The 25393-nt window shown below is 35.7% G+C and overlaps 7 protein-coding genes across 7 annotated transcripts; 4 read left to right on the top strand and 3 right to left on the bottom strand.

Moving 5' to 3' along the window:
• Positions 1-249: 249 nt before the first annotated feature.
• On the bottom strand, positions 250-3307 carry WICANDRAFT_82179 (uncharacterized protein; the record flags this gene model as incomplete). The annotated part of the gene is made up of 5 exons (XM_019185343.1): positions 250-426; positions 478-1509; positions 1549-2973; positions 3031-3218; positions 3268-3307. 5 exons carry the CDS (start codon positions 3305-3307, stop codon positions 250-252), a joined length of 2862 nt encoding a protein of 953 aa, XP_019041270.1.
• Positions 3308-4313: 1006 nt separating this feature from the next.
• On the top strand, positions 4314-11529 carry TAO3 (Tao3p; the record flags this gene model as incomplete). The annotated part of the gene is made up of 2 exons (XM_019185344.1): positions 4314-11046; positions 11429-11529. 2 exons carry the CDS (start codon positions 4314-4316, stop codon positions 11527-11529), a joined length of 6834 nt encoding a protein of 2277 aa, XP_019041271.1.
• Positions 11530-13578: 2049 nt separating this feature from the next.
• On the bottom strand, positions 13579-14830 carry MRPS35 (mitochondrial 37S ribosomal protein mS45; the record flags this gene model as incomplete). Its single annotated transcript, XM_019181246.1, has 2 exons — positions 13579-14052; positions 14246-14830. 2 exons carry the CDS (start codon positions 14828-14830, stop codon positions 13579-13581), a joined length of 1059 nt encoding a protein of 352 aa, XP_019041272.1.
• A 685-nt stretch (positions 14831-15515) lies between these two features.
• On the top strand, positions 15516-17624 carry ILV3 (dihydroxy-acid dehydratase ILV3). The gene is made up of 2 exons (XM_019186098.1): positions 15516-15584; positions 15643-17624. The coding sequence occupies exons 1-2, from the start codon at positions 15547-15549 to the stop codon at positions 17384-17386; spliced, it is 1782 nt and encodes a 593-aa protein (XP_019041273.1). The 5' UTR covers positions 15516-15546; the 3' UTR covers positions 17387-17624.
• A 156-nt stretch (positions 17625-17780) lies between these two features.
• Positions 17781-20160, top strand: ELP2 (Elongator subunit ELP2; the record flags this gene model as incomplete). Its single annotated transcript, XM_019182629.1, has 1 exon — positions 17781-20160. The coding sequence occupies exon 1, from the start codon at positions 17809-17811 to the stop codon at positions 20158-20160; it is 2352 nt and encodes a 783-aa protein (XP_019041274.1). The 5' UTR covers positions 17781-17808.
• Positions 20161-20846: 686 nt separating this feature from the next.
• Positions 20847-22838, top strand: WICANDRAFT_27080 (glycoside hydrolase family 47 protein; the record flags this gene model as incomplete). The annotated part of the gene is made up of 3 exons (XM_019181336.1): positions 20847-21627; positions 21739-22157; positions 22365-22838. 3 exons carry the CDS (start codon positions 20847-20849, stop codon positions 22836-22838), a joined length of 1674 nt encoding a protein of 557 aa, XP_019041275.1.
• A 77-nt stretch (positions 22839-22915) lies between these two features.
• On the bottom strand, positions 22916-25192 carry PMT6 (dolichyl-phosphate-mannose-protein mannosyltransferase PMT6; the record flags this gene model as incomplete). The annotated part of the gene is made up of 1 exon (XM_019184348.1): positions 22916-25192. The coding sequence occupies one exon, from the start codon at positions 25190-25192 to the stop codon at positions 22916-22918; it is 2277 nt and encodes a 758-aa protein (XP_019041276.1).
• Between the last annotated feature and the right edge of the window lie 201 nt (positions 25193-25393).

Raw genomic sequence — 25393 nt, forward strand, 5'->3', positions numbered from 1 at the left:
GAGAATGGCTACTAAAAAAAATCTGACGCGCATTTTTTGGCGTACCTACAAAATGTTCGCGAATTCGTTTGCTGTCTGTCAAAGACGATGTGTCATTATAAACTATGTACATTTTTTAATATGTTTCATTATACTCTTCAATGACACTTTTGGTGGGCTTATAAACCCCTAATGACTCATGGGTAACCGTATCAGCTAGACTGTGATATAAATTAGTACCTAAAATAGCGTATAAATAGAACAAACAACTTACTTGAACGCTTTTAATCCACCAAGTTCTCTGCTCTTTTCGCAATCAGACCAAAGATCTGAACCTGCAATACCAATGACAATGACCCTAAGACCATACTTGAACTCCGGAACACCAATGGCTTGCCCTGATTGTGTATCAATCACACTTATTAGATCAGGAACTGATGCCAAAATCTAATATATCGTTAGTATGGATCCAACTTAAGAATAGTCAAACAAACTCACCTTTTTTTTCGAATCAAACTCATGTTCAGCATACATTATTTCATTCTTGTATGGAACTCTCAAAGTTCCCTTAGTCTCGACAAATGGAATATCGGAACTTGAGATATCTTGATCTTCTGCATCAAATGCAGTAATAACAATCTGCCCATAGCTATGACCCTTGTATAACTTTTGCTCAACAGAAGTTATCTTTCCAGTGAAGAGCTTTTTGGCACTAGACTGCCCTCCAACTTCTTCAATGATTCTATCAGCGACTTGATCTGTACTGTTTGTTTCCTGACAATATGCAATCTGTCTACCTATTCTCCAAGCTAAGGAATATGAGTTTTTAACTGCAAATTTTTTAACAAGATGTCCTTCAGATGGACGACCAGCGTAGCCAACCCTTGACCCCATTTCTCCACATGATGCTCTCAAAATAACATCAGTCAAGACATCAGAATTTGCTGACGTCAATATCAAAGAATTTCCAACACCATCAGAGATAGCAGCTGGTGCTAACAATCCCGTAGTATGTGCAGCTAAAGTTGTTTGATAATAAGTTGGATAAGCTCTCCCCATCCAATCACAGTCCAATAATGGTTTATTGAAATATTTTGATGAAGCCATAATTAATGATTGTAAACCATTTGCACCACCAATTTCAAGACACATCAAAGCCTGACAATCTTCATTGTGTGTGAACTTCAATACTTCAGCTAACGCATCAACAGTGTCTGTTCCACCTAGTCTCTCAATCGAGACAGCTGGTGAGCCCATGATACCACCCCAAGCAATAATATCATCATCACCAATGGCCTCATGATCTTGAATCTTGATTTCGTAGCCTTCATCGAGGATATTTCTGACTTCCAAATATTCACATTGAGGTGATCCACCACCTGCACAACCCAAAACGTAACATCCCATCGAAAACCATTTCAGATCTGTCTGTGATATATTCCAAATACCATTTTTGATATCAGGCTTGTAATCAAGAACCTTGGTTTGAAATGTAGCTTCAGGTTTGACTACTTTCTTGATTTCAGATCTCTGAAAATTTTCAAAGTCTTTCAAATCATCATTTTGAACAATTGAATCTCTGTTATGAAGTTCAAATGCTTTTGTCAAATCAACTTCACCAGCAGCTTTAATGATTATTCTAACTTTATTGGTTGAACATTGGACCGGGAGAGTTGTAACATCAGCAATATAAGTTGATTCTCTAACTGCACCTTTGTCTTTGATGATCGCTTCAATAGCATCTTGTTTCTTCAATTCCAAAACCTTTTCAAAAGATATTCCACCTTCTAATGATATAACTGTATCCACAACGGAAGCAATTTTGGCAACGGCAGCACCAATAGCATTGGCATACTCATGATAGGTGGGGCGAATGATTTCAGATATGCCATCAATCTTATCTCCTATTACCATTGATCCACCACCGACTAGAATCAACGGAAGGTCCACAGGAGATGTCCTGATTGCATCAATAGCTTTAGAAAGATTTAGTTGAATCTGTTTAAATGACTTGTCAATGGTATTTTCACTAAGACAAGTCAATTTGGACATATCACCACCTTTTATCTCTATGTGTTTAGCCAAAAGAGCAACATCTGTAGCAGTTGTTGTTGAACCACCAAATACCAATGCATTTTTTGTAAGTGAGAGTCCTACAGATTCTGGTCCAACAGTAAATGAGCCATCAGCTTGCTCAGCAACAATGGAACCACCACCTAAACCTATAGTATGAACATGAGGCATAGCATAATTGACTCGAACACCAGCTATGGAAAGATAAGCAGATGCTTGCTTTGGGAAACCAGATGGTAATAAAACACCTATATCTGTTGTTGTACCACCAACGTCAGCAACCAATATGCTTGATTTTGAATGTTTGACCTGGCTAAGGTATGCTGCGCCCAATATTGAATTTGTTGGACCCGAACTAAAGGTAACAATCGGTATTTTCTTCACTTGTTTAGCTGCTATTATGGTACCATCATTCTGAGTAAGGTATAATGGACATTTGAGACCAAGGTTCTCTAATGCAGATTTAAAACTTTGAATAACATACTCTGAAAACCTTAGAATTGATGCATTCAAGATGGATGCGTTCTCTCTTTCCAAAAACCCAATGGTACCAACGTCTCTTGAGCAAACAATCCTTACACCTGGTAGATGTTTTTCAACTATTTCCCTTGCCTTATACTCTTGATTATATTTTGTATCCAATGGGGAATATACTCCAGCAATCACCACACTAATTAGCTTTCTTTTCTTGATCTCTTCACATTGTTGTATTATTTCCTCCTCATTGATTTCCGAGATTAATGAACCATCAATCTGTAAACCACCAGAGACAAATCCATGGTATCCATATATTGCGTCTTTAAGATCTTGTGGGAAGTCTGAGAATGGAGGTATTGATCTAGTGAAGTTGGAAGATAAACGTATAATAGCCACCTTATCCAATCTTGAAACATCTCTTTCGATGATGGCATTGAGAAAGTGCTGTAAGATGTAAAGTTAGTCATGTTTGGAGGTTGGCTTATAAGTGATAAGACTTACAGTTGTTCCGATAGTCACTATTGCAATCTTATCAGTTTTAACCTGAGATGCTTCGATGACCTTTTTCATCACAGTGAATATACCGGTGGTAATATCAGGAGTTGTTAAGGATTTAGCACATGCTATGATTCCTCTTGATTCCGTATGTTGTTTGGTTGGATCAAGAAGAACACAATCAGTGTTTGTTCCTGGCAATGTTAGTTCTGAGCTCTAATATCCAATGCCTTTGATACTCACCACCAACATCAATACCAATTCTTAGTCTTGATTCCTGCATATTGTAGATAAAAGATTTGATATTGTGTGTTCTATTGTTCACAAAGCGGCCTTGTAGGATAGAATTGGGTTATAACAAAAGTTTGGATCTGTATAATGCAATTGTGTCTTTGTGGAAGAGAAGCTCGTTATATAGAAGTTGTAAAACACACGTAGATCTAAGGCCATGGACGTTGATGATCGTTCATTTGTATGTGCTCAGTACTGTACTTCGTCTAATCTACCAGGGTGTGCACTGTATGAATCACAAGCGAGAGCCGTATGACTCCTACTACTTTGGGTCCTATTAGTGAATAATTGGATGAGAACTCTGGCTCATTTCCAAGGTGCTCACCGCTAACGAATATTGAATTTGTATGAGCCTGTTTATTTTTTGTTGACCGTTGTCCACGAGCCACAAATTTAACCGCTTTGGGCCAGTTGCAGTGGATGGGCAGAATCGTTGGAGTTTGGTTGAAGCCGGCATGGAAAAATAGAATTCTTGCCTCAAAGTGAGATGAAAATATTGTAGATTTACATGCAAATTAGATTATTAGAATCAGATGGAAACAGTGAACCAAACCAGCATAATTAAAGAGTAAGAAACACAAAGTATTCATACTGGAAAACTCATTGTTGTTGCAAATACGCGACTTTGGCTCATTTTCCAAGATGGACTGTGGTGTTGGGATGGTCCTGTGAAAATTATAGCGCTACAATTAAAATCAGCCCTCCAGAACAAACTACAAGCAAGGTTTAAAGAGATAGGAAGAGAACCAACTAATCTCTGAGCGATATCAATACATCAACAGACGTATCAGAGATTGGCCATGTCCTCTTTTGAAATAGATCTGGATCGGGCGCTCGAGCCTGAGTTGCAGCCTTTCAGTCCCACAGATCAGAAACAACAACAACAACAACAACAAATGAGAATACCTCAGCTCAACACACAACATGAACCGCAAAACAATCAGATAGATTTAGATGCACTTCAAACTCCAATAGACGAATCCTCAGCTATAACACACATGAATGCAACCACTACCACTCCTACTCAAAAAGAATCTTTTCAAAGCCGCAGATTGACTTCCAACAATGCAACAATTGATGAAATAAACACTATAAGGAAACGTTTAGCTACAGACTCTAAAACACCAACAGAATACACCCTTCATATATTATTTACACAATTCGTCAGACATGCCGAAAGAAAACTTAATGTTTGTTTGACATATCCCCTAAATACAGAGCCTCCAATTGTTGATTTGTTGGCTGAAGGTGTTGACCCGCAATTCGATAAAATAATAGCATCACTTGGGTACATTTCCAAAAACAACCCAAAACCAGTTATTGATTCAGTAATGTTTTGGAGGAAGTCTAAATCAGAAGTTGCTGCAATGGCTGCTGATGCTGCGGAAAAGGCAATAATTGCTGCCAAAGAACATAAGGAATCTACAACATTCCGTAAACATACCCATAGTTCAAGTTCGGTCAGCAGATTCTCTCATAAAAGAAACAATTCTTCAAAATCAACTGTCAATGTTACTGATTCAAGATCAGGATACTTGGAACAACAGGTACAATCTTCACGTGAAACTGCTATTCAAGGTGATCGAAAGTCATTGATTAGTATTTACATTCTTTGTCGGGTTTTAATCGAAGTTGTGAAACAATTGAATTCAGACTCAACTGGTGAGGATTTGGGTGATAAATTGGAGGAGATTGTATTTTCACAATTGAGAAGTACCGACCCTATTCTCATCTCATCATCAATTATTAGATCAGCTAATTGGAATTTGTTTGCAGAATTATTAGGGTACATGTCAGATAAAAGATTTTTAAGCGTAAGTGATAGATTCATTGCTGATTTGGAGAAAATACCAGCTGTGGTACCCAAAGATATTGAACCATCAATACATTTGTTAATTCATGGTATGAGATATTTGAAACTTAAGAATTATCCCTTGGAAGATTTCGAAGAAAGTGCTGACTTCATTCAATCGATAGCGAAATTTTTCAGCAAGACCAAAAGTCATTCAATCAAAGTGGCATATTCTCAAGTTTTGTCACATATTTTATTGCCATTAGCTGAATCATTAACTGCTGAGGTTAATCATCCAACATGGGCAGAAGCTGTCAACACCATTTACAAAACCTGTGAAACAATAGAGCTAAACCCAAAGAGTTGGTTAACTAATTTGACATTGATTACATCTGTGTTATGTGTTTCTCCTAGTGATTTATTTTTATCTCAGTGGTATGATCTGGTTGAATCCAATATAAGGAACTTAAAGTCCAAGCACGCTACACTTGAAGAGAGAGTCACTATTACTACATGTATTGCAAGATTGATTTGGGTTTACATCTTTAGATGTACTGAAACATTGAACAACACAACAAGAAAGATTGAATCCATCATGAAGTCAATGTTTTTAGGTAAAGGAAAACAGTCTTGGTTGGTGTCTGATGCTTCGTTGATTTTGCCGTGTGTTCAAATATTCAGAGCTATTGGGTTTGCTGCTTATAATCAAACTGTTGAGAATTTTGTAATTCCCTTGTTGAGATCGGCTTTTAGCGGACACAGTTTAGATAGCGTCCAACACGAGAAGGTTGTTTTAGCAGTGAAGGCTTATACTGCTATGCTGGCTGATAAAGAGAGACCCAACTTTCCAGAAGATAATGATAGCATTGCTCAGCCTGATGTTGATATTGACATCAAATCTGGTAACCATGATGAGATTTGCAAGTACGTTGATTCACTACTTTTCCTATTGGATTCATCAATTGGTGCTAGTTATGACCAACAGTCTGAACAACAACAGACACCAAGTACCCCATTTTACTACAGTACCAAGTCGCCCTTCAGCAGCTTTAGATTCGGTTCAGAGATGTCGGTTCAACTTAGTAAAAGTCTTCATATTGAATTATTTGCAGTTGTCTTGGAATCTGTCCCATGGTGTGCTTCAGGCCCTTCGCGCAAGACTGTTGAATTACTTTGTCGTAACTCACTGAATAGTGATTTCAGAGTATCAAGTGCTGCTTCAAGTTCCTTGAAAATTTTAGCATCGAGAAAGAGTCCTAATGGGCTAATTACTTCATTTGCAAAATTCGCATTCAATTTTAGTGAAAGATCAGGGTATTCACAGAGTCACGTCATCTCAAAAGAGTTACTCAGATTATATTTGGATCTGCTACAATGTTGGCTTTCTTCTATACAGAAACGGAAAGAGGAAGATGGTGATGGGATGGATGATTGCGAAAATAAGATTGTTGATGAGCTTCAATGGAAGAATACCATCACAGTTATAGAGGAAGTTGAAGGACATGGTTTGTTTTTCCTAGCTTCACAAGATTTTGAAATTCGGAAACTAGGTCTGGACATATTGAGAATCACAGAGAGTTTTGATCAGGCGTTGTATGAACAAACAAAGAAGACTAAAGATACACACTCAAGATCTCACTCCAAGTTTGCTGCTGATATTGGAACCAGAGTTATTTTCATTTTACAAACCACTGATTTTTTCAAACTTATTAGCTCACAAAAGCAATATTTAAGTGTTGCTGAACGTTCCAGATTGTCAAAGTTGAATCAGAAGCAAAGAAGAGATGTTTTGATTAGGTTAGCGGAATCTGACTATGGCGTGGATTCTGCTTTATGGTTTAGAGTTTTTCCAAAGTTCTTGAATGTCTGTTTTGAAAGATGTCCAATTACTATGGCGTTGTGTCGGTCAATTGTTTGCACTAGACTTGTTCAAATCCATGAGTTTATTTTGGATTTTGCTGAGACTCCACGCACTTCACAAAAGTTGACTTATGGCCTACCTGAGGTTTTGATAGAGCAATGGAAACTATATTTGATTGTTGCATGCACCTCATTAACTTCAACTAGTGAGCAAAGGCTTCACATCCCTGCTAATTATTCACATGGGAAAAAGAAATCCCAACAGCTGCTAACAATTCAACACAGTACTATCACAAGTGCTCGAAGTGTGTTCAAATTGACTTTGAATTTATTGAATGGCTACAATCAAGCAGTTAGAGATGCTATCATTACTGGGTTGAGCTGCATGAATATCAACATTTTCAGAACTTTTATCGAATGTGTTGAGCCAATTTTTGCCCAATGGGAACAAGAGCTTGGGAAACAAATACATTCTGATGACAGCAAGCTGAGAATAGAAGTCACACACGTTTTGAATATTGTTTCCAGGTTTATGGAAGAAGATGTCATTGCTCAAGATGAGTGGATTGTGGACAAGTTGGTTAGTTTCATCAAAATTATCAAGTCATTTTTGTCACAATCAGAGGTTCAACATAGTTTTGAATTTCAAAAACTTCGTCGCTATTTTTGTGGGTTGTTAGAAAATGTTTATAATGGTATTCAAAAAACTGGAAATTCTGGGAAATGGTTACCTTTTGAAGCCAGAGTTGCTTGTTTTACATATCTTGAAGAATGGTGTGGATATGGTAAATATTCAGCAATTTCCAAGCAAAGGTATGCTCAAATGAGTAAACATGTTACAAATTCACAAGAACATGCTGCTCTTAATTCTGCAATCGAATTTGAAAGACAAATTTTAAGTATAGCTGCTACAAATGCAATGGTCGCATTGTTGAACGGAAAGATTCATGAACTTAGGGGCCAAACCATGTTGAAATTTGATTTACCAGGTTTGCTTTCTTGGATTGATTTGTTGTTTGGTTCTTCAAATGAAAGGATTTACTCCTTGGCTAAAAAGGCATTGCACAGTTTATTTAAATTCAACACTTCTGATACAGAGTTATATCATGAAGTTTTCAAAAAATGCATTTTTGACCAGAAAATTTCCATCATTGAAAATTATTATGTCATCATTACTGAGGCTCTACTAGAGGCAAATGAATACCCTATCAAAAGACACCAGGTTTTGTTGCTTGGATTCTATGGATGTGGGTGCAATAATTATGAAATTCGTACAGCTGCTATGAAACTTCTTATTGATGCAGAGAAAAAATTATTCGGCACTGAGCTTGTGAATTCTTTCACTGAGAGAGTTATGAACAAAAATAAAACCATTTACAAGAGAGCATCACTTGATATATCTGCTTATTTTGCTTCATCCTATCCAGAAGAAAACATATTTTTGATTTCTGAATTAACAATGTACTTTCATATTGTCAGCTTTGAGTCTAGAAGAGATATATTAACTGTTTTGATTCCTTGGTTACAAACAGTTGAGTTGCATGTCGCTGATGATGATATAGATATTCAGTCGTATATGGTTTTGAGTAACTTATTTGAGATAACCATTAGGTTTTCTGACTCTATTCCAAATGAAATTGAAGCTCTTTGGATATCTTTAGGTAATGGTGCAAATTTTGCTAACATTGATGCCATTTTGAGATTTTCAGTTAGAGCAAGTTTATTAAAAAGAAATCCATTATTTGTTGAATTTGCAAGTAAAGTTCTTGTTTACTTGTCAGGGACTAGTTTGAATTTAGCTGATTCCTTGGTTTCATTTATTGAGCCAAAAGCAATGGTTCCACCTCAAATTTCAAATCTTGAACTTCCAACAAATGATATTGGTCTGCCACACGTTGCAAATATTTGGAAGACTTTGAACTACTCAGGAAAAGATTCAGTCTTTTCATTAGGTCAACTCTCATTGATCTTTCTCTCTGATTTATTGGTTATCCCTAAAGAGTCATTAACCCCCAAGATCCCATTGTTATTACATACTTCATTTGTTTTACTGGATCACTATTTACCTGTTGTACAAGAATCTGCTGCTAAGGTGATAATTTATCTTTTGAGTACTGTGAATTCACATTCAAAATTATCCGAAACAAAAGCGTTGATTAGAAAGAATCATAAGTCATTGTGGATTTATGATGATTTGAATCATGATAAAAGTGGAGCTCGGTCACCAAAGGATATGGATCTGCTGGTCAGAAATACATTAGAAATTTTTGGTGCTACTTATCCAAATATTCAGCAGGAATGGGGTAGAGTTGCCTTATCTTGGGCCACAACATGTGCTGTTAGACATATTGCGTGTCGTTCATTTCAAGTTTTCCGTTCACTTTTGTCATTTTTGGATCAATCTATGCTCAAAGATATGTTGCATCGTCTTTCAAATACCATCTCAGATGAAACTCATGATATTCAAGGTTTTGCTATGCAAATTTTGATGACATTGAATGCTATTACTTCTGAATTAGATGCTGAAAAATTGATTGATTTTCCTCAACTTTTCTGGGTCACTGTTGCTTCTTTGAATACAATCAATGAACATGAATATGTGGAGTTGTTATCTGTTTTATCTAAGTTCTTGTCTAAGATTGATTTGGATTCTGAGGATACCGTGTCATGCTTGGTTTCGACGTTCCCTTCAAACTGGGAAGGTAAATTCGAAGGCTTGCAGCAAATAATTATGATTGGGTTAAGATCTTCTGTCTCATTGGATGCATCATTACAGCTGCTTGATAGATTGAATAAATTGAAAGATAGTGAGGTCATTGCTGGTGAATCAAGATTATTATTTGCTTTATTGGCCAATATTCCTAGATTCTCTCATGCATTAGAGGAGGCTGAACTAACACCACAAATTCTGGAATCTGCAAAGACTTTGAGTGAAATGGCTCTTGCAAAAAACCAACCAAACTTGGCTCGTATTATTGATTCTTTTGCTAAAAACAGGTTTAGATCCAAAAATGACTTTTTAAGTCAAACTATCAATTTCATTTCTGAGAATTTCCTTGGTGAATACAGTGGCCAAACTGTGATTTTCTTGTTAGGCCTACTATCCAATAAGATCGATTGGGTCAAGATTGAAACAATGAAAGTGCTCAAGTTATTATTCCCTAAAATTGATTTGTCGGAACCCCAATTTCAAGGATGTGGTGCTGATCTTATTTCTCCATTACTTAGATTATTACTTACACCTTATGCCCAACAAGCTTTGGAAGTTCTTGATGAAACTACAAGTATTTCTGGTAGTAAATTGGATAAAGATATCTTGAGAATGAGTTTAGGTAATAAAACTATAAGAAAAGATTATGAGAAGACTGCTACATTATTTGGTATTCCTGAGGAGACTGGTTGGTCAATTCCAATGCCTGCTATCACAGCTGCAACAACAAGAAATAATGTTCACGCAGTATTCTCCACCTGCAGAACTGTTGTTGAATCAGAAATTCCAGAGACTGAACAACAGCAAGAACAGATTAAATTCCATATGGAAGATTATGCTTATGGACAATCATCATCCAATAATGAGTTCCAGGATAGTGCATCAGTTGCTGAAGAGAATGATGGTTCGTTAAGTCACATGTGGGCAGAATTGGATAACTTGGATTCATTTTTCACAAAGGATAATTTTTCAGAAAATACTAGTAACAATGGTGCTGGTCATCATTTCCGTTCTACTTCAGTCGATACAAGATATAGTAATAATGATCAATTAGCTCCTTATGAATCTGCTCCACAAATTTATGATAAAAAAGTTTCGGTCATCTTAAATAGAAGTTTGGCAAGAACTCAATCAAATACTTCATTCAAAACTTCACTTGCTGATTCATTTGGCAATAGCCCAATTAGTGAGAATCGTCATTTGAGTGGGATTTCATCCCGTGAAGCATTAATGAGATCTAGAGGGGAGATGTCAAGTGGTCCAAATAGTGGATCATCCACACCAACTTCACCAAATTTTTCAAAAGAAGATTTATTCAGATTTGAAGGATTACTAGCCCAACCTCCACCAAAGCCAAAAAAGAGATTGAGTAGATTTTCTCAAACTCCAGAATATATTATGAAAATGAGATAAATCTTTAAAGGACGTTAATTAATAATGAGAAGAGAATTTTTTTGTTACAAGTGAATTGTAGAATATTAGAAATTTAATTGTTGATTAAAGAACGACTACCGCAAATGGAATGATGTTCAAAACTATTTTTGGGATCCTTTCAATGAAGCTGAAGAATTTGATCCTGAATTTGGCTCAACAGCATTTTGTACCACATTGGCTTCATCCTTTGAGTGGTTAATATTAGTTTCCTCATCGATTTTAGCCTCATCCTGGAAAAATCTCTCCCATTCAGGATAAACTGGTAAACCTTCAGAACTTTTAACTGCATAACCTTTTTTATAATCACGTTGTAACAGGTAATAACAAACAGCAACAGAAACAATGGCCAATCCTAAGAATGCAGCACAAACTTGATATCCAGCTTTATAATGAGGAGCTTTTGAAGCTGGGAATATAACAACTTGTAACCAAGCATTAGTTGCATAAACAAATGTATTCCCAACAGCAACAATCATTGATCTTGTTAAAGGATTACCTTGACAAACTTCATTAGCCCAAGCCATCGTTAAAGCTTGAGCGGGCCATCCCATTGTAATCATCATATAACCCAAGAATTTTAAACCTTCTGGAGATTTCCAACGTGCAATAAATGAATTTCCAATCATACAGATAGCCATGTTAATTGCAATGATGATTGGTCTATGACGGAAATAATCTGAAATGTTTGAACTTATAAATGAGTTAACAATTGCAGCACCTTGTGAAGCTGTTGGAATTTGATTTAATTGTTGAACGGTATATTTATCAAGAGATTGTAACCATAAGTTGAAGTATGAATCACCCCAGGAAAATGTTCCGTAAAGATAATAACAAATGACAAATCCATACAAGTGCCAAGTCGATAACGATTGTTTGATCATTCTCCAATTTGCCCTTTTGATTGGTTTACGACCAGCCAATTCCATTCTTTTAACAGCATATTTTCTTTCACGATCATTCAAGAAACGAGATCTTGTGTTTGCTGGAGTATCAGGTATAACGATAAAACCAAACACGACAACAACAATACTTATTAAACCATCAAATATAAATAACCATCTCCATGCGGACAATCCATGAACTCCATTCATATTGCTATAAAGACCTGCTTGAATATAGCCTGAAAACATGGACGCCACATTACCTGAAATTTCATAAAATACAACTCTTTTACCCAATTCATCTGGTAAATACCATGATGATATTAAAGCTGTGAAACCTGGAAATGCAATAGATTCAGCAACACCTATGAGGAATCTTAAACCATATATAGTTTTATAAGACTTAGCACCAGCACAAGCCATTACAAATACTGTCCAAGTAGCTTCACATGTTGGTAAAATGATTGATGGTCTTATATAAGTTGTTAGGAAAATCAACGGAACAGCACCCACAATAACACCACAGGAATAAAAAGTACTGAATAGGTTTAATTCATTACCATATAATGATAAGTCTTCTTTCATCCCTGAGACATAAGCATTATTAATATTCTGAGTATCTAGAGTTTGAATAAAACTCGAAAGAACAGAATATCCAAATACTAGGATATCCAACTTTCTCATGAATTTAGCATGTTCACTATTTGAAGTGAAATATTCAGGTAGATGTTTTTTCCAACCTTTCTTTGGAGGATCCCTTTTCAACCAACAATCATCATCTATTGATTCAAGAGTAGCTATCTCATGTGAATATTGCTGATTCTTTGTGGCAACTTGATTCTCACTTTTGGTTGGCGTCATGGTTCAGCCGTTCCAAAATAGCAAAAAGGTGTAAATTGATGAACTTAACTGGGAACCCTTTGCGGAAGAATGAAAAATGGGATATTAATGGGTTTTATGTTCTTTAGATCTCTTATTGATTGGTCTGTATATTGAAGCCACACTTAATTTTAGTTCAGGCGAACCTCAAATGGGAAAGTTTGTACCGTAACTGAATTAGTTGTGGAGTCGACGAGTCAACGAGTGGACTATGGCCTGAATATAGTGTGAATAAGTGGACTGTGTGATTTGAAGTAACCGTCTCTTGCTTTTTGCACCTTTTGATTGTATCTTGAAGTTTGACTAATCAAGGATTAAATTTCACTGTGTAGATCTGGAATTAGATTGGATTAATAGCCAGAAAACAAATGGTTGAGTGGAATTTAAATTATGTTCAACACTTTTCTGAAGCTAATTACCAAGTAACAGCTGTCGACATGGATACCAACAAGCCTTTATAATATACCTTGTTCAAGGATCAACCATTTCCAAATGATTTTCAGTTTTCAGATACAGTCTTTGGTCAATGCAAATCGGTTAAATAAATGCCAAAAAAAAAAAAATCGAAAATTTCACTACAAAAAGCTTCAATCATAATATGAACATGTACTTTATCATTATATCGGATCTATCCGAAAACCACCAAAACCACCATTTCTGTTGAATACCTATATACAAAATCAAGAAATGATGCTTCAATGTTCTTTTTAACCAGATTGTGGTAAAGCATAAATCATCTTACCGGAATTATCGAAATCAATCTTGCGGTCCTTCTTATTATCACGTAAAGTAGTACCATAACGGAAACCAACTTCACCAACCTTAGCCTTTTTAAATTCAAAGGCATATCTATCAGTCTTCTTCTTAGCAAATAAAAATTTCTTTTTGAATTGTTCTCTTTGAAGTCTTGCTTCTTCTTTTGGATCTAGTGTAGTTTCTGAATGCTCACCATGTTCTGCAGCTTTTTTCAACAAATCAACAGCTGGTGGTAAATCATAAACTTTTGAAGCTTCAATTGGACCAAAAGGTTCAGATTCTGCAATGGTCATAAACCTTGAACTTAAAGTCTTTTCTGGAACTGGAATTTCAGACAAGTTTTCTCTAGTGTTTCTTGTGCTAAATAATGGGAACATCTTGTACATAGTTTCAGACATTTTCTTTAATTCTGGTGTTATTAGTTTCTAAATCAGAAGTTAGTAAATAAAATTTCAACACCATGTCATAAAACCTCAATGAAACAAATTTATAAATATCAGTAAAACAAAAATTTTTAACCACTATGTTGTCTTAAAGACTAATCGAATATTTTTTTGTAGTCTCATCATAAAATAAAAAACAATTTCATTCCAAAGTTTCTCTCAGTAAAATACTCACTCTTTTCCCCCATTTTTTTTCAATTTCTCTTAGTTTCACAGTTGCTTCTAATCTTGGGATTTTAATACCCATATCCACAGCAACTTTTTGTGCAGGGATTCCATCTACTGCTATTTTTTTATAAATTTGATCTCTATCCCTCTTGGATAAATTGAACCCAGTTTTACAATGTGAATTATGTGGGAATGGACGCAAGGCATCTTCAAAGTTTCTTGTAGGTACGAACCCTCCTTCAACAACTTCACCTTTCAAATTCTTAACTTGTCCAGTTTTGTAATCAACTAATGGTGACCCCTGTTCACTGAATGGAGTAATATAATTTGGTCTATGATCTTTTGGAGCATCAAAATATCTATTATCTAGATATTCATTCTTATAATTCTTCTTCCCTAAAAAGCATTGCATTTGGTATCTTAATGTAGTACGATGGTCTTTTTTATGTGTACGTCCAAGCTTTGGTGCTTTATATGATGGATATGCTATACGTCTTCTTGAGAAATGACGAATTTGTTGTTGTGTAGCTGGTGAAACAGCCGTCACTTGTTGTTTCAATCCTCCTATCAAAGATTGATGGCTAGTGAGCATGCTTGGAATTTATGGAAGAGTATGAGATGGATTGAAGATCTATTCACCTATTCAATTTGATCCAATTTGTTGTTGTTCAATGGTTTTTTTTCCACAAATTTTTCACTTTGGCGAAAAACCGCGAATTTGTTTCGACTTTGGTGTAAATGCGGGTAAAGTTCGCGACCAGATCAAAATTTAGTGTCAGATTACCCTCTGATTTGGGTATATAAAGACGATTTTAAGAGACTTTGAGAGGTTTATTTAAGTTCATGGATAGTTTGAATTATTGCTTTTACTATGATCTGATAATCAAGGTACTTTTCTGAGCAAAATGTTTTTAAAAAGTGGATCTCATCACAAGAGGTGTTAAATCTCACAGAGTGCACCAACCACTAGTTCTTTCCATAGTTTACACCAAATTGACCCAATTTTTGAAGTATAACGTCCAATTAAGTTGGATAAATCATCATCTAGTTAATAAATCAACTCAATCGACCCTTATATCTCACATAAACCAATGTTTTCACCTTGTAACACCTCAAAATTCATGAATTTATTACCTTCAACTGTCTTTTGATTGGCTGTTTAAAAAAAAACATTTTTTTTTTTGGTTCAGAGCCTGGTTCCTGCAACGGGCCTGGAAAATTTAATATGATGGTTCAGTCATAAATCAACAACTTAACTCAGATCAACTTTGATCTCTTTTTCAAAAGCTTAATCCACCGTATTCAGCCATGAGCATGCTATCACATTTGGCCTCAGGGTCCAAGAGGTGAGTGATGAATTATATTTCACATCATCAACCATTTACTAACATTTAATACCCAAAGATCATTCTCAACTTCATCAAGACAATGTCAAAAAGCTTACAATAAATACTCAAAGATCATCACTCAACCAAAAGATCAAGGTGCTTCCCAAGCCATGCTTTACGCCACTGGTTTCGAACAAGAAGATTTCAACAAAGGTCAAGTTGGTGTTGGTTCTGTTTGGTGGTCTGGTAATCCATGTAATATGCATTTGTTAGATTTAAATTTCAGATGTTCTCAATCTGTTAATAACGCTGGTTTAAAAGCTATGCAATTCAATTCAATTGGTGTTTCCGATGGTATCTCAATGGGTACTGCTGGTATGAGATATTCTTTACAATCAAGAGAAATCATTGCTGATTCTTTTGAAACTATCATGATGGCTCAACATTATGACGCAAACATTTCCATCCCATCTTGTGATAAAAACATGCCAGGTGTCCTTATGGCCATGGGTAGACATAACAGACCTTCCATCATGGTTTATGGTGGTTCAATTAAACCAGGTCACCCAACTTGTGGTTCTGCTTCAATCCCAGAAAATATCGATTTAGTTTCTGCATTCCAATCTTATGGTCAATATATTTCAAAACAAATCAGTGAGGAAGAAAGAAAAGATATCGTCCAACATGCTTGTCCAGGTGCTGGTTCATGTGGTGGTATGTACACTGCAAACACTATGGCTTCAGCTGCTGAAGTTTTAGGTATGACTTTACCAAATTCTTCTTCATCTGTTGCAGTTTCTGAAGAAAAATTGGCTGAATGTGATAACATTGGTGAAGCTATCAAAAAAATCATCGATTTAGACATTAGACCAAGAGATATTATGACCAAAGAAGCTTTCAAAAATGCAATTACTTATGTTATCGCTACAGGTGGTTCAACAAATGCTTGTTTACATATGATTGCCGTTGCTCATTCAGCAGGTGTTAAATTAACTTTAGATGAATTCCAAGCTATCTCTGACAAGACCCCATTATTAGCCGATTTCAAACCATCAGGTAAATATGTTATGGCTGAATTAGCTCAATATGGTGGTACTCAAGCTGTTCTGAAATACTTATTAAATGAAGGTTTCATGAACCCTGATACTTTAACTGTTACTGGTAAAACTCTTGGTGAAAATCTTGCAACCAACCCAGGTTTACCAGAAGGCCAACCAATCATTTATCCAGTTTCTAACCCAATTAAGGCAAATGGTCATTTACAAGTCTTGTATGGTTCTTTAGCCCCAGGTGGTTCTGTTGGTAAAATCACTGGTAAAGAAGGTACTTACTTCAAAGGTAAAGCTAGAGTTTTCGAAGAAGAAAATGCCTTCATTAAGGCCTTAGAAAATGGTGAAATTAAAAAAGGTGAAAAAACAGTTGTTATCATTAGATATGAAGGTCCAAAAGGTGGTCCAGGTATGCCAGAAATGTTGAAACCTTCCTCTGCATTAATGGGTTACGGTTTAGGTAAAGATGTTGCCTTATTAACTGATGGTAGATTCTCTGGTGGTTCACATGGTTTCTTAATTGGTCATATTGTCCCAGAAGCTGCTCAAGGTGGTCCAATTGGTTTGGTTAAAGATGGTGATGAAATTGTTATCGATTCTGATAATAATAAATTAGATTTATTAGTCTCTCCAGAAGAATTGGCTGAAAGAAAATCTAAATGGGTTGCTCCACAACCAAGATACACTAGAGGTACTTTGTCTAAATATGCTAAATTAGTGTCAGATGCCTCCCATGGTTGTGTTTTAGATGCTGATGAAGTTGAAGCTTAGGTGTCCTTCAATTCATTACATTCATTTTTTTTATAACTGTTTATTTGTTTCATTGAAGTTCTTTTTATATCAACTTGTTCATAATGGGGTTTCGGTTTGTCCTAGAAAGGATACTTATGTATATCATTATTTATTATTAATTGGCACTAAATTTTAAGCATAGGAATTGCTCGTTTGGTTAATCAACTATTTTAAATTCCTCAATAATATCAAAGGTATGTTGTTGGAAAAATAAAACGCTTTTAATAAAAAGAATGTTATGTAGTTGACAGTTTAAGTGTCAATATGCCCATCGCTTATGTAATTTCTGGTCTTAAATTTTTTTTTCTTGAGCTTCAAAGAGAACCATAGATCACCAAGATTTGAAAGACTGTGAAGACATTAGTTAAAAGTTGATAATATTTAATTGACTATTATTGAAAATGGCCGAAGCAGAAGCCATTTTCATTGGTGCTAATAGACAGACACATGTTAGTGATGTCCATCCATCAAAACGTATAGTTTCATTTGGTGCAGGTAATACAATTGCATTATGGGATCCATTATCAAAATCTTCAAGAGGGGTTTATTCAACTCTAAAGGGTCATACTGGTGAAATCACATGTGTAAAATTCATTGACAATTTCAATTATTTGGTTTCAGCCTCTGAAGATAAAACGATCAAGATTTGGAAATTTAAATCATCCGAATCTGTATATTTGGAATTTGTTGAAACTTTCCAATTCCATCAAAGTTCAATCATAGCTATTGGCGTGTTTGAGTCCTTCTTTGCTACAGGTGATAGTACTGGTAATATTGGTCTATGGAAATCAAATGAAGGGAAAGTTGAATTAGTTCAAGAGTTCAAGACTAAAATCGGTGTGTTACCATTAGCCATTGCAATTCAAGAAATTGAACCAAATCAATACGTTTTGGCTATTGGTGGGTCTAAATTCAATGTTTTCATCTACAAATTTACGTATTCCAAAGCAGAAATAAATGAATTTGAATTGGTTTCCGGACTAGAAGGTCATGAGGATTGGGTCAAGGCATTAGCATTCAAAAAATTATCAGATGGTGATTTCTTATTAGCATCAGGTTCTCAAGATCGATACATTAGACTATGGAGAATAAGAACCAATGATCTTATCGACAATTCAGATGAAGATGAAAATAAATTAGTTCTATTATCCAACAAACAATACAAATTTTCAATTGAATCAAACAAAGTTGCCATAAATTTTGAAGCCTTGATTATGGGTCATGATGATTGGATTTCTGCATTGAAATGGCATGATACTCAATTGAAGTTATTAGCATCAAGTGCTGACACTGCATTAATGATTTGGGAACCAGATGATGTTTCAGGTATTTGGATTTGTAGTTCAAGATTGGGTGAAATCAGTACAAAAGGTGCTAGTACAGCTACTGGTTCTTCTGGTGGGTTCTGGGCTGCCTTATGGTTCAATGATGCGGAAGAAAATGAATATATCTTGACCAATGGTAAAACAGGTGCTTGGAGATTATGGAGTTCAAATGATCAAATTAATTGGGAACAAAAGTTAGCAGTAACGGGGTCGACAAAGAAATGTACAGATCTTTCATGGTCTATTAACGGAGAATATTTATTATCAACCTCATTAGATCAAACTACAAGATTGTATTCACAATGGCTAAATGAAGCTGATGGAACTAAAAGACAGATTCCAACATGGCAAGAATTTGCTAGACCACAAATCCATGGTTACGATATGATTTGTATTTCCACATTATCAAACACAAGATTCATTTCAGGTGGTGATGAAAAAATTCTTCGTTCATTTGATGAACCAAAAGGTGTTGCAGAGATTTTGAAGAAATTTTGTAATGTTGATCTTGAAAGTGACATAATGCCAGAATCAGCTTCATTACCTGCTTTAGGTCTATCCAATAAGGCAACTTCTGATGATCAAGAAGCTCCTGCTGATACAGATCATCAAGTTCGTGAAACTGCTGACACAAACAATATCTCTTATGAGATCTTGAACTCATCAACAACACCACCATTAGAAGATCATTTACAAAGACATACATTGTGGCCAGAGATTGAAAAACTTTATGGTCATGGTTATGAAATTATATCAGTTGATGCAAGTCCTGATAAAACTTTGATTGCTAGTTCATGTCGTTCAAATACTCAGCAACATGCTGTTATAAGAATATTTGACTCCAAGAGTTGGCAAGAGTTGAAACCAAACTTGAAGTTACACAATTTGACAGTTACTAGAGTTAAATTTTCACCAGATAATAAATATTTGTTAACCGTTTCAAGAGATAGACAATACGGTATTTGGGAGAGAAATTTTGAAGATAATTCATTCAATTTAGTCCATAGTGATCCAAAAGCTCATACTAGAATTATTTGGGATTGTTCTTGGTCACCATTAGAATTCGGAAGATTTTTCTTCACTTGTTCAAGAGATAAATCAGTTAAAGTATGGAAACAACTTGAGGATAAGGTTGAATTGATAACTTCAATTAAATGTGATAACCCTGTTACATCCATTGATGTTCACAAGAAGGTCATTAATGGGAAGGTTTTAATTGCAGTTGGTTTAGAGAATGGTGATATTCTGATTAGTACTTTTGATGGTTCAAACTTGGCACAAATCCATTCATTTGATAAAGAAGTCACCCCAGCAGATAGAATTGCCAGAATCAACTGGAGTTTGATTGATTCAGAGAAATTGCTACTAGCAGTTGCCAGTCACGACCACTCAACACGTATCTATTCCATAGAGAGACAGCTTGTGTAAATAAACAAATCTAGTTTTAGTCAATTTGATTTAGTCGTAGAGACACGATTCGCTGAACAGCCTCTCGCTCATCGTTGAGAAGCAACGGAAAAACATCCAAAGGAACATTTAATTGTACTAAACCAGCTTAAACTTCAACACAAGTCACTTATTCATTAACTTTCCCTCACTTTTTAAAACACTTCCTATTAAAGTTTTTTCTTGGATCAAGGATAGTACACCCACAAACTTTCATACCGGCTTTAAATTTTTTCAGCTGCCAAAAACAATAGAGAGAAAAACAATCAGACACCATTACTGCTATTCAAAGAGAAATCAATGGTGAGACGGGGACAATGACCAAGTTGTTCAGTCCATCGTACTTAAGCTACAAGCTCAGAAGGATAAGGTTCTTTCTGCTCATCGCTGCCACGCTGGTGGGTCTGTTTTACTACTCCTTCTTGAACGAAGAGTACTCGTTGAACCAACTTGCTGATGAGGAAACGTTACCAAGAATCACCAATGAGAATGAAGGTCAAGGGTTCAATAGCCAGGGCGCCAATAAGGATGGCAAGAGCCAAATGGATATCTTGGCTGATGAGAACCAGAAGGATGATTTGAGCAATCCAGATGTGTTGAAGGAAAAGAACAAGTACTTCCCGATTTTAGAGATTGAAGAATCAAAAGGTAGAAAAGAGGGCGCTAAGATGCCGGATGATTATTTCAAGAATCAAAAGGGAACAAACTTAAGAAAACATAAAAAGAAGTATTTGTATCCTGTTGGTAAAGAAAATTTGATCAAATTCCCCAAAATCAGTAAAAAGGAGAATTATTCAGGTGTTCAATCTACATACTTCAATGATGGAGGTAGAAAAGTCCAAGATAAATTGAATTCTATCAAAGAGGCCTTCAGAAGTTCATGGAGTACTTATAAGAAACACGGTTATGGTCATGATGAGGTTCGCCCTATCTCACATAAGGCAAGTGACCCTTTTAATGGTTGGTCCTCCACCATAATTGATGCATTGGATACTTTATGGATTATCAATGAGAAGGAGGAATTTGCAGAAGCTGTCAACTTTATTGAAAAGATCAACTTTAAGCAATCTTTTAGAGAAGATATCCCTATTTTTGAAAATATCATTAGAATCTTGGGTGGTCTCATTGGTGGTTATGATCTATCCAATGAACAAATCCTTTTGAATAGTGCCGTTGAATTTGCTGATTTTTTGATTGAAGCATTCGATACACCAAATCATATGCCCTTGTTATATTATAGGTGGCAAGATGAAATGCCAAATAGATTGGCTTCTAGAGAGGCTTGTCTTGCTGAAGTTGGTTCACTAACACTAGAATTCTCAAGATTAACACAATTAACAGGTGATAACAAATACTATGATGCTGTTGCAAGAATAACAGACTTTTTCCAAAAATCCGTTGATAGGTTCTTTATGAAAGGGCTGGTCCCTAACAAACTTGACATATCCGGTTGCAAACTTTTAACAAAAGAGGAAATTGACAATGGTGCTCATTTACACAATCCAAATGTTATCAAATCCATTTTTGACAAAACTTATGTCTATTGTTTACTACAGCCAGGTTTCTTTCCAAGACAAGCTAAGCAAAGATATTCATTAGGTGGTTTGGCTGATTCATATTATGAATATTTGCCTAAAATGTACCATTTATTACGTGGTGATGAAAAACACGCAAAAGTTTATAAGGACCTATACTTAGCAGCTTTGAATGATATCAAAAATTATATGCTTTTCATGCCAAAGATCCCAGGCGGCGAAAAGATATTATTTGCAAGCTCTATTGGTGTTTACAAAAATGAAGATAAAATTATCGTGGAGCAAGAACTAGATATGCAACATTTGACTTGCTTTGCTGGTGGTATGTTTGGATTAGGAGCCAGAGTTTTCAATCGTTCAGATGATATGGAAATTGCTGAAAAATTGACAATGGGGTGCGTTCATCTTTATGAAAAATTGAATATAATGCCAGAAGTCTTACGCGTTAATAAGATACTGAACAAAGATGACTTGTACAAAGAAGAGGACAGACTAAACCAATTGACCTTTGTTGAAAGATCACAGTCACAGCTTGGAGGCCTGAGGGTTATCACTGCTGGAGAACTTGATGATGTGAAGCAGAAAATTTTGAGTAGCTTCAAAACCAAGAACTCAAAGAGAGAAGCTGGTGTCATTGTGGATCCAACCAAGGATAAAGGTGTTCACAAGGAGGATCCTCTTTACCAAATAGCAATTCCGTGGGGTAATGAACTTCCTCCAGTTGAAGTTCTGGAAGATGGCAAAACTGTTTGGACTGTTGATGAAACTCACAATCAACCTAGGTGGATTAACAGTATGGTTCCTGAATACATTTTGAGACCAGAAGCAATAGAATCTGTGTTTTATATGTATAGGCTTACTGGTGACTCAAAATGGAGAGATTATGGTTGGATGATGTTTGAAAATATTGTCAAGTATTGTAAAACTCCAGAAGGTGAATTTGCTTCTCTTAGAGATATTACAGTTAGAGGTGCAAGACCTGATAACTTTAAGGATAGTCTTGAATCATTTTGGTTTAGTGAAACCTTGAAGTACTTTTATTTGTTGTTTGATGATATTTCTGTTTTAAGTTTAGATGATTATGTTTTGAATACTGAAGCACATGCTTTTAAATTGGTTAATTAGTTATATATAACTGGATTATATGGTCTTGTTTGTTTTGTTACTAATGTACATTTTGTAAGTCTATATTCAATGATTCCTCAAACAACTCTCCACGAAGAAAACAGTTGCAAATACTCATAATCTTTGTTGCTACCAACCATACCGTGATAAAATGGCGCAAAGAAGAAATAGGTGAAAATCAAAACACCAAACAAGATGGCATAAATTGGGTATTTGATGATTGGTTTAGTTTTTCCAATAAAGAATTCAACCAAGTATCCCAAAACAAAAATGGCGAAATATAAAGCCGGAACATAATGATGAACATATGTAACTCTCCCCATTATCACAAATGGCATATAATGTAAGAACCAACCAATCAAAGGGTAAACACCAGCAACAATGAATCTCCAGTATTCATCTTCGGTCCACTCCAAAGTTTGACGTTGATATTTGATAACGGAATGGAGAATCAAATAAATAAACACTATAAGAGATACTGATGATAACCATGTGTTGAATGGATTACCAATCAAGAAATATCTAGCATCTCTTGGACCCCAGCCACACATTCTTAAACCAACATGTAGAGTTGGCCATTCCCATGCTTTTGAGGCAAGTGCATCAAATTTATCCTCATCAGGGACCAATGCATTATTTGAAGAGGCCATAGCAACATTTATCAACATAAAATCTGACCAGAAGTTTGATTTTGGAGCAACATAATTTTCATCAATTGTCAGTTTACCATTCATATGATCTTCAACATTCCACCAGGTGGATTTATCATATTTTGACCATGAGTTCTTGCAGACAATTTCACTTTGTTTGAACCCCCAAGTTGGGTATGAAGCACCAGTGGTTGCTAAATAACAGCCCAAATCAGCGTGTCTCAATCTGAAATTTGTTGATAATGGATGTAGAATGGATCCATCTTCTTTTGGATATGATTTATTGGCTGAGTGTAATTGTTCCACAATCTCCACAACCCAGTCATCCTTGGAATCACCAACTTGCTCATTACCATAACCACCAACTTCCCAATGCTTCTTTGTAACATGGGCAGGGATGGTATGTGAATGTAAGTTGACACCAGTAAATTTATGAACTAATCTAATAATATCTCCATCTTTGACATTGACAAGAGTATCATCATTTTCATCCAATGTTTGACCAGAGCGTCTAGAATATTTGAAGACCCAGTTATTGTTACCATCTGAATGACCATAAGCAGTAATTTGTTGCTGATTGGACCCTTCTGGATAAATTTGAACATGTGAGTGAAGCAAGTTTGGACTCATACCATGAGATCTAATGGTTACTTCAGAGCCATATACAATGTCTCTTGGACTCTTTTTAATGTTGTTATTTTCCAAATTTGCTTGAAATAAAGAAGATGTTGAAGCATCACCTGTACCTGATTTGGACAATAAGTGGAAATGAACCTTGAAAGAAATGAGATAGACTAAGAATGGGATGAATATCAATGTTGCAATTCTAACACTCCAATGTTTAGCGTATTTTTTTATTTCAAAATCTTTTTCAAATAGTTTCTCAAATAAATCTTGGATTGTGTAAAGACCAACTAAAATTGTGATGAACAAACCAACCCATTTCACTGAACATACTGCCCCAATAGATAAACCTGAGAACACCATCCAGCCGTACCAACTTTTTGTAAACTCTTGTCCTGCCCTTCTTAATGAGTGCATCTTTGCGAATGCAAAGAAAGTTGTAATGGTGAAAAACAAAAGCATGGAATCTAGCAAGATGAATTTACCTAGTGCAATATATGAAGCCTCTAAAGTGACCATCAATGCTATGAAATAGACTGTTATTAAGCTTAGATCCAAAGTTTTAGCTGCAAAGTAAGTCACTGGAACGCATGCAGCACTGAATAGAGCATTGAAATATCTCATGGTCTTATAATCCAGATTTTCTGGATATTTGGTACCTGATTTGAACTCGAAGTCACCATCGAAACCTGCGATCCATTCACTAAGACCAATAAGCATTTTACCTAATGGAGGGTGAACATCATGATAAAATTCATGTTTGATATAGTATGAACCAAATTTACCAAAATGTGCTTCATCCCAGACAACTTTATCTGCTATTCCAATTTTATAAAATCGAACATATAGCGCGAGTAATGTGAATAAAAGAGGACCCAGCACGCTTTCAATTTTAAGGAGTTTTTGACAAAGCTGTGAACATTTGGTTGATCGTGACTTTTTTTCATCACTGTCTTGAATAATTTCATCAGTCTCAATTTGATCAGTGACGATTTCATCGTTTGTGACTTCATCAATAACCACTTTTCTGGCTCTCACTTCAGACTCATTTTTGGAAGAGCCTGTGACCTTACTAGACATGGTTCTTTGGTAAAGTTTGAGTGCGCAATTGAAGGTGGAACTATCCAAAGGTGTCTAAGTTCTATGTGTACACGTCAATTGAATTTGTTCAAGATTCAGGTTCGCGAATCAACATGTATAACCAAACGCGACATGAAGCGTAACTAAATGAATTACAGAGTAATGAAGTTCAAGACTAATATGATATTATATAGACAATGC

Source organism: Wickerhamomyces anomalus (genome assembly GCF_001661255.1).
Source record: "Wickerhamomyces anomalus NRRL Y-366-8 unplaced genomic scaffold WICANscaffold_1, whole genome shotgun sequence".
In the NCBI taxonomy this organism is placed as follows: Eukaryota; Fungi; Ascomycota; class Saccharomycetes; order Phaffomycetales; family Wickerhamomycetaceae; genus Hansenula; species Hansenula anomala.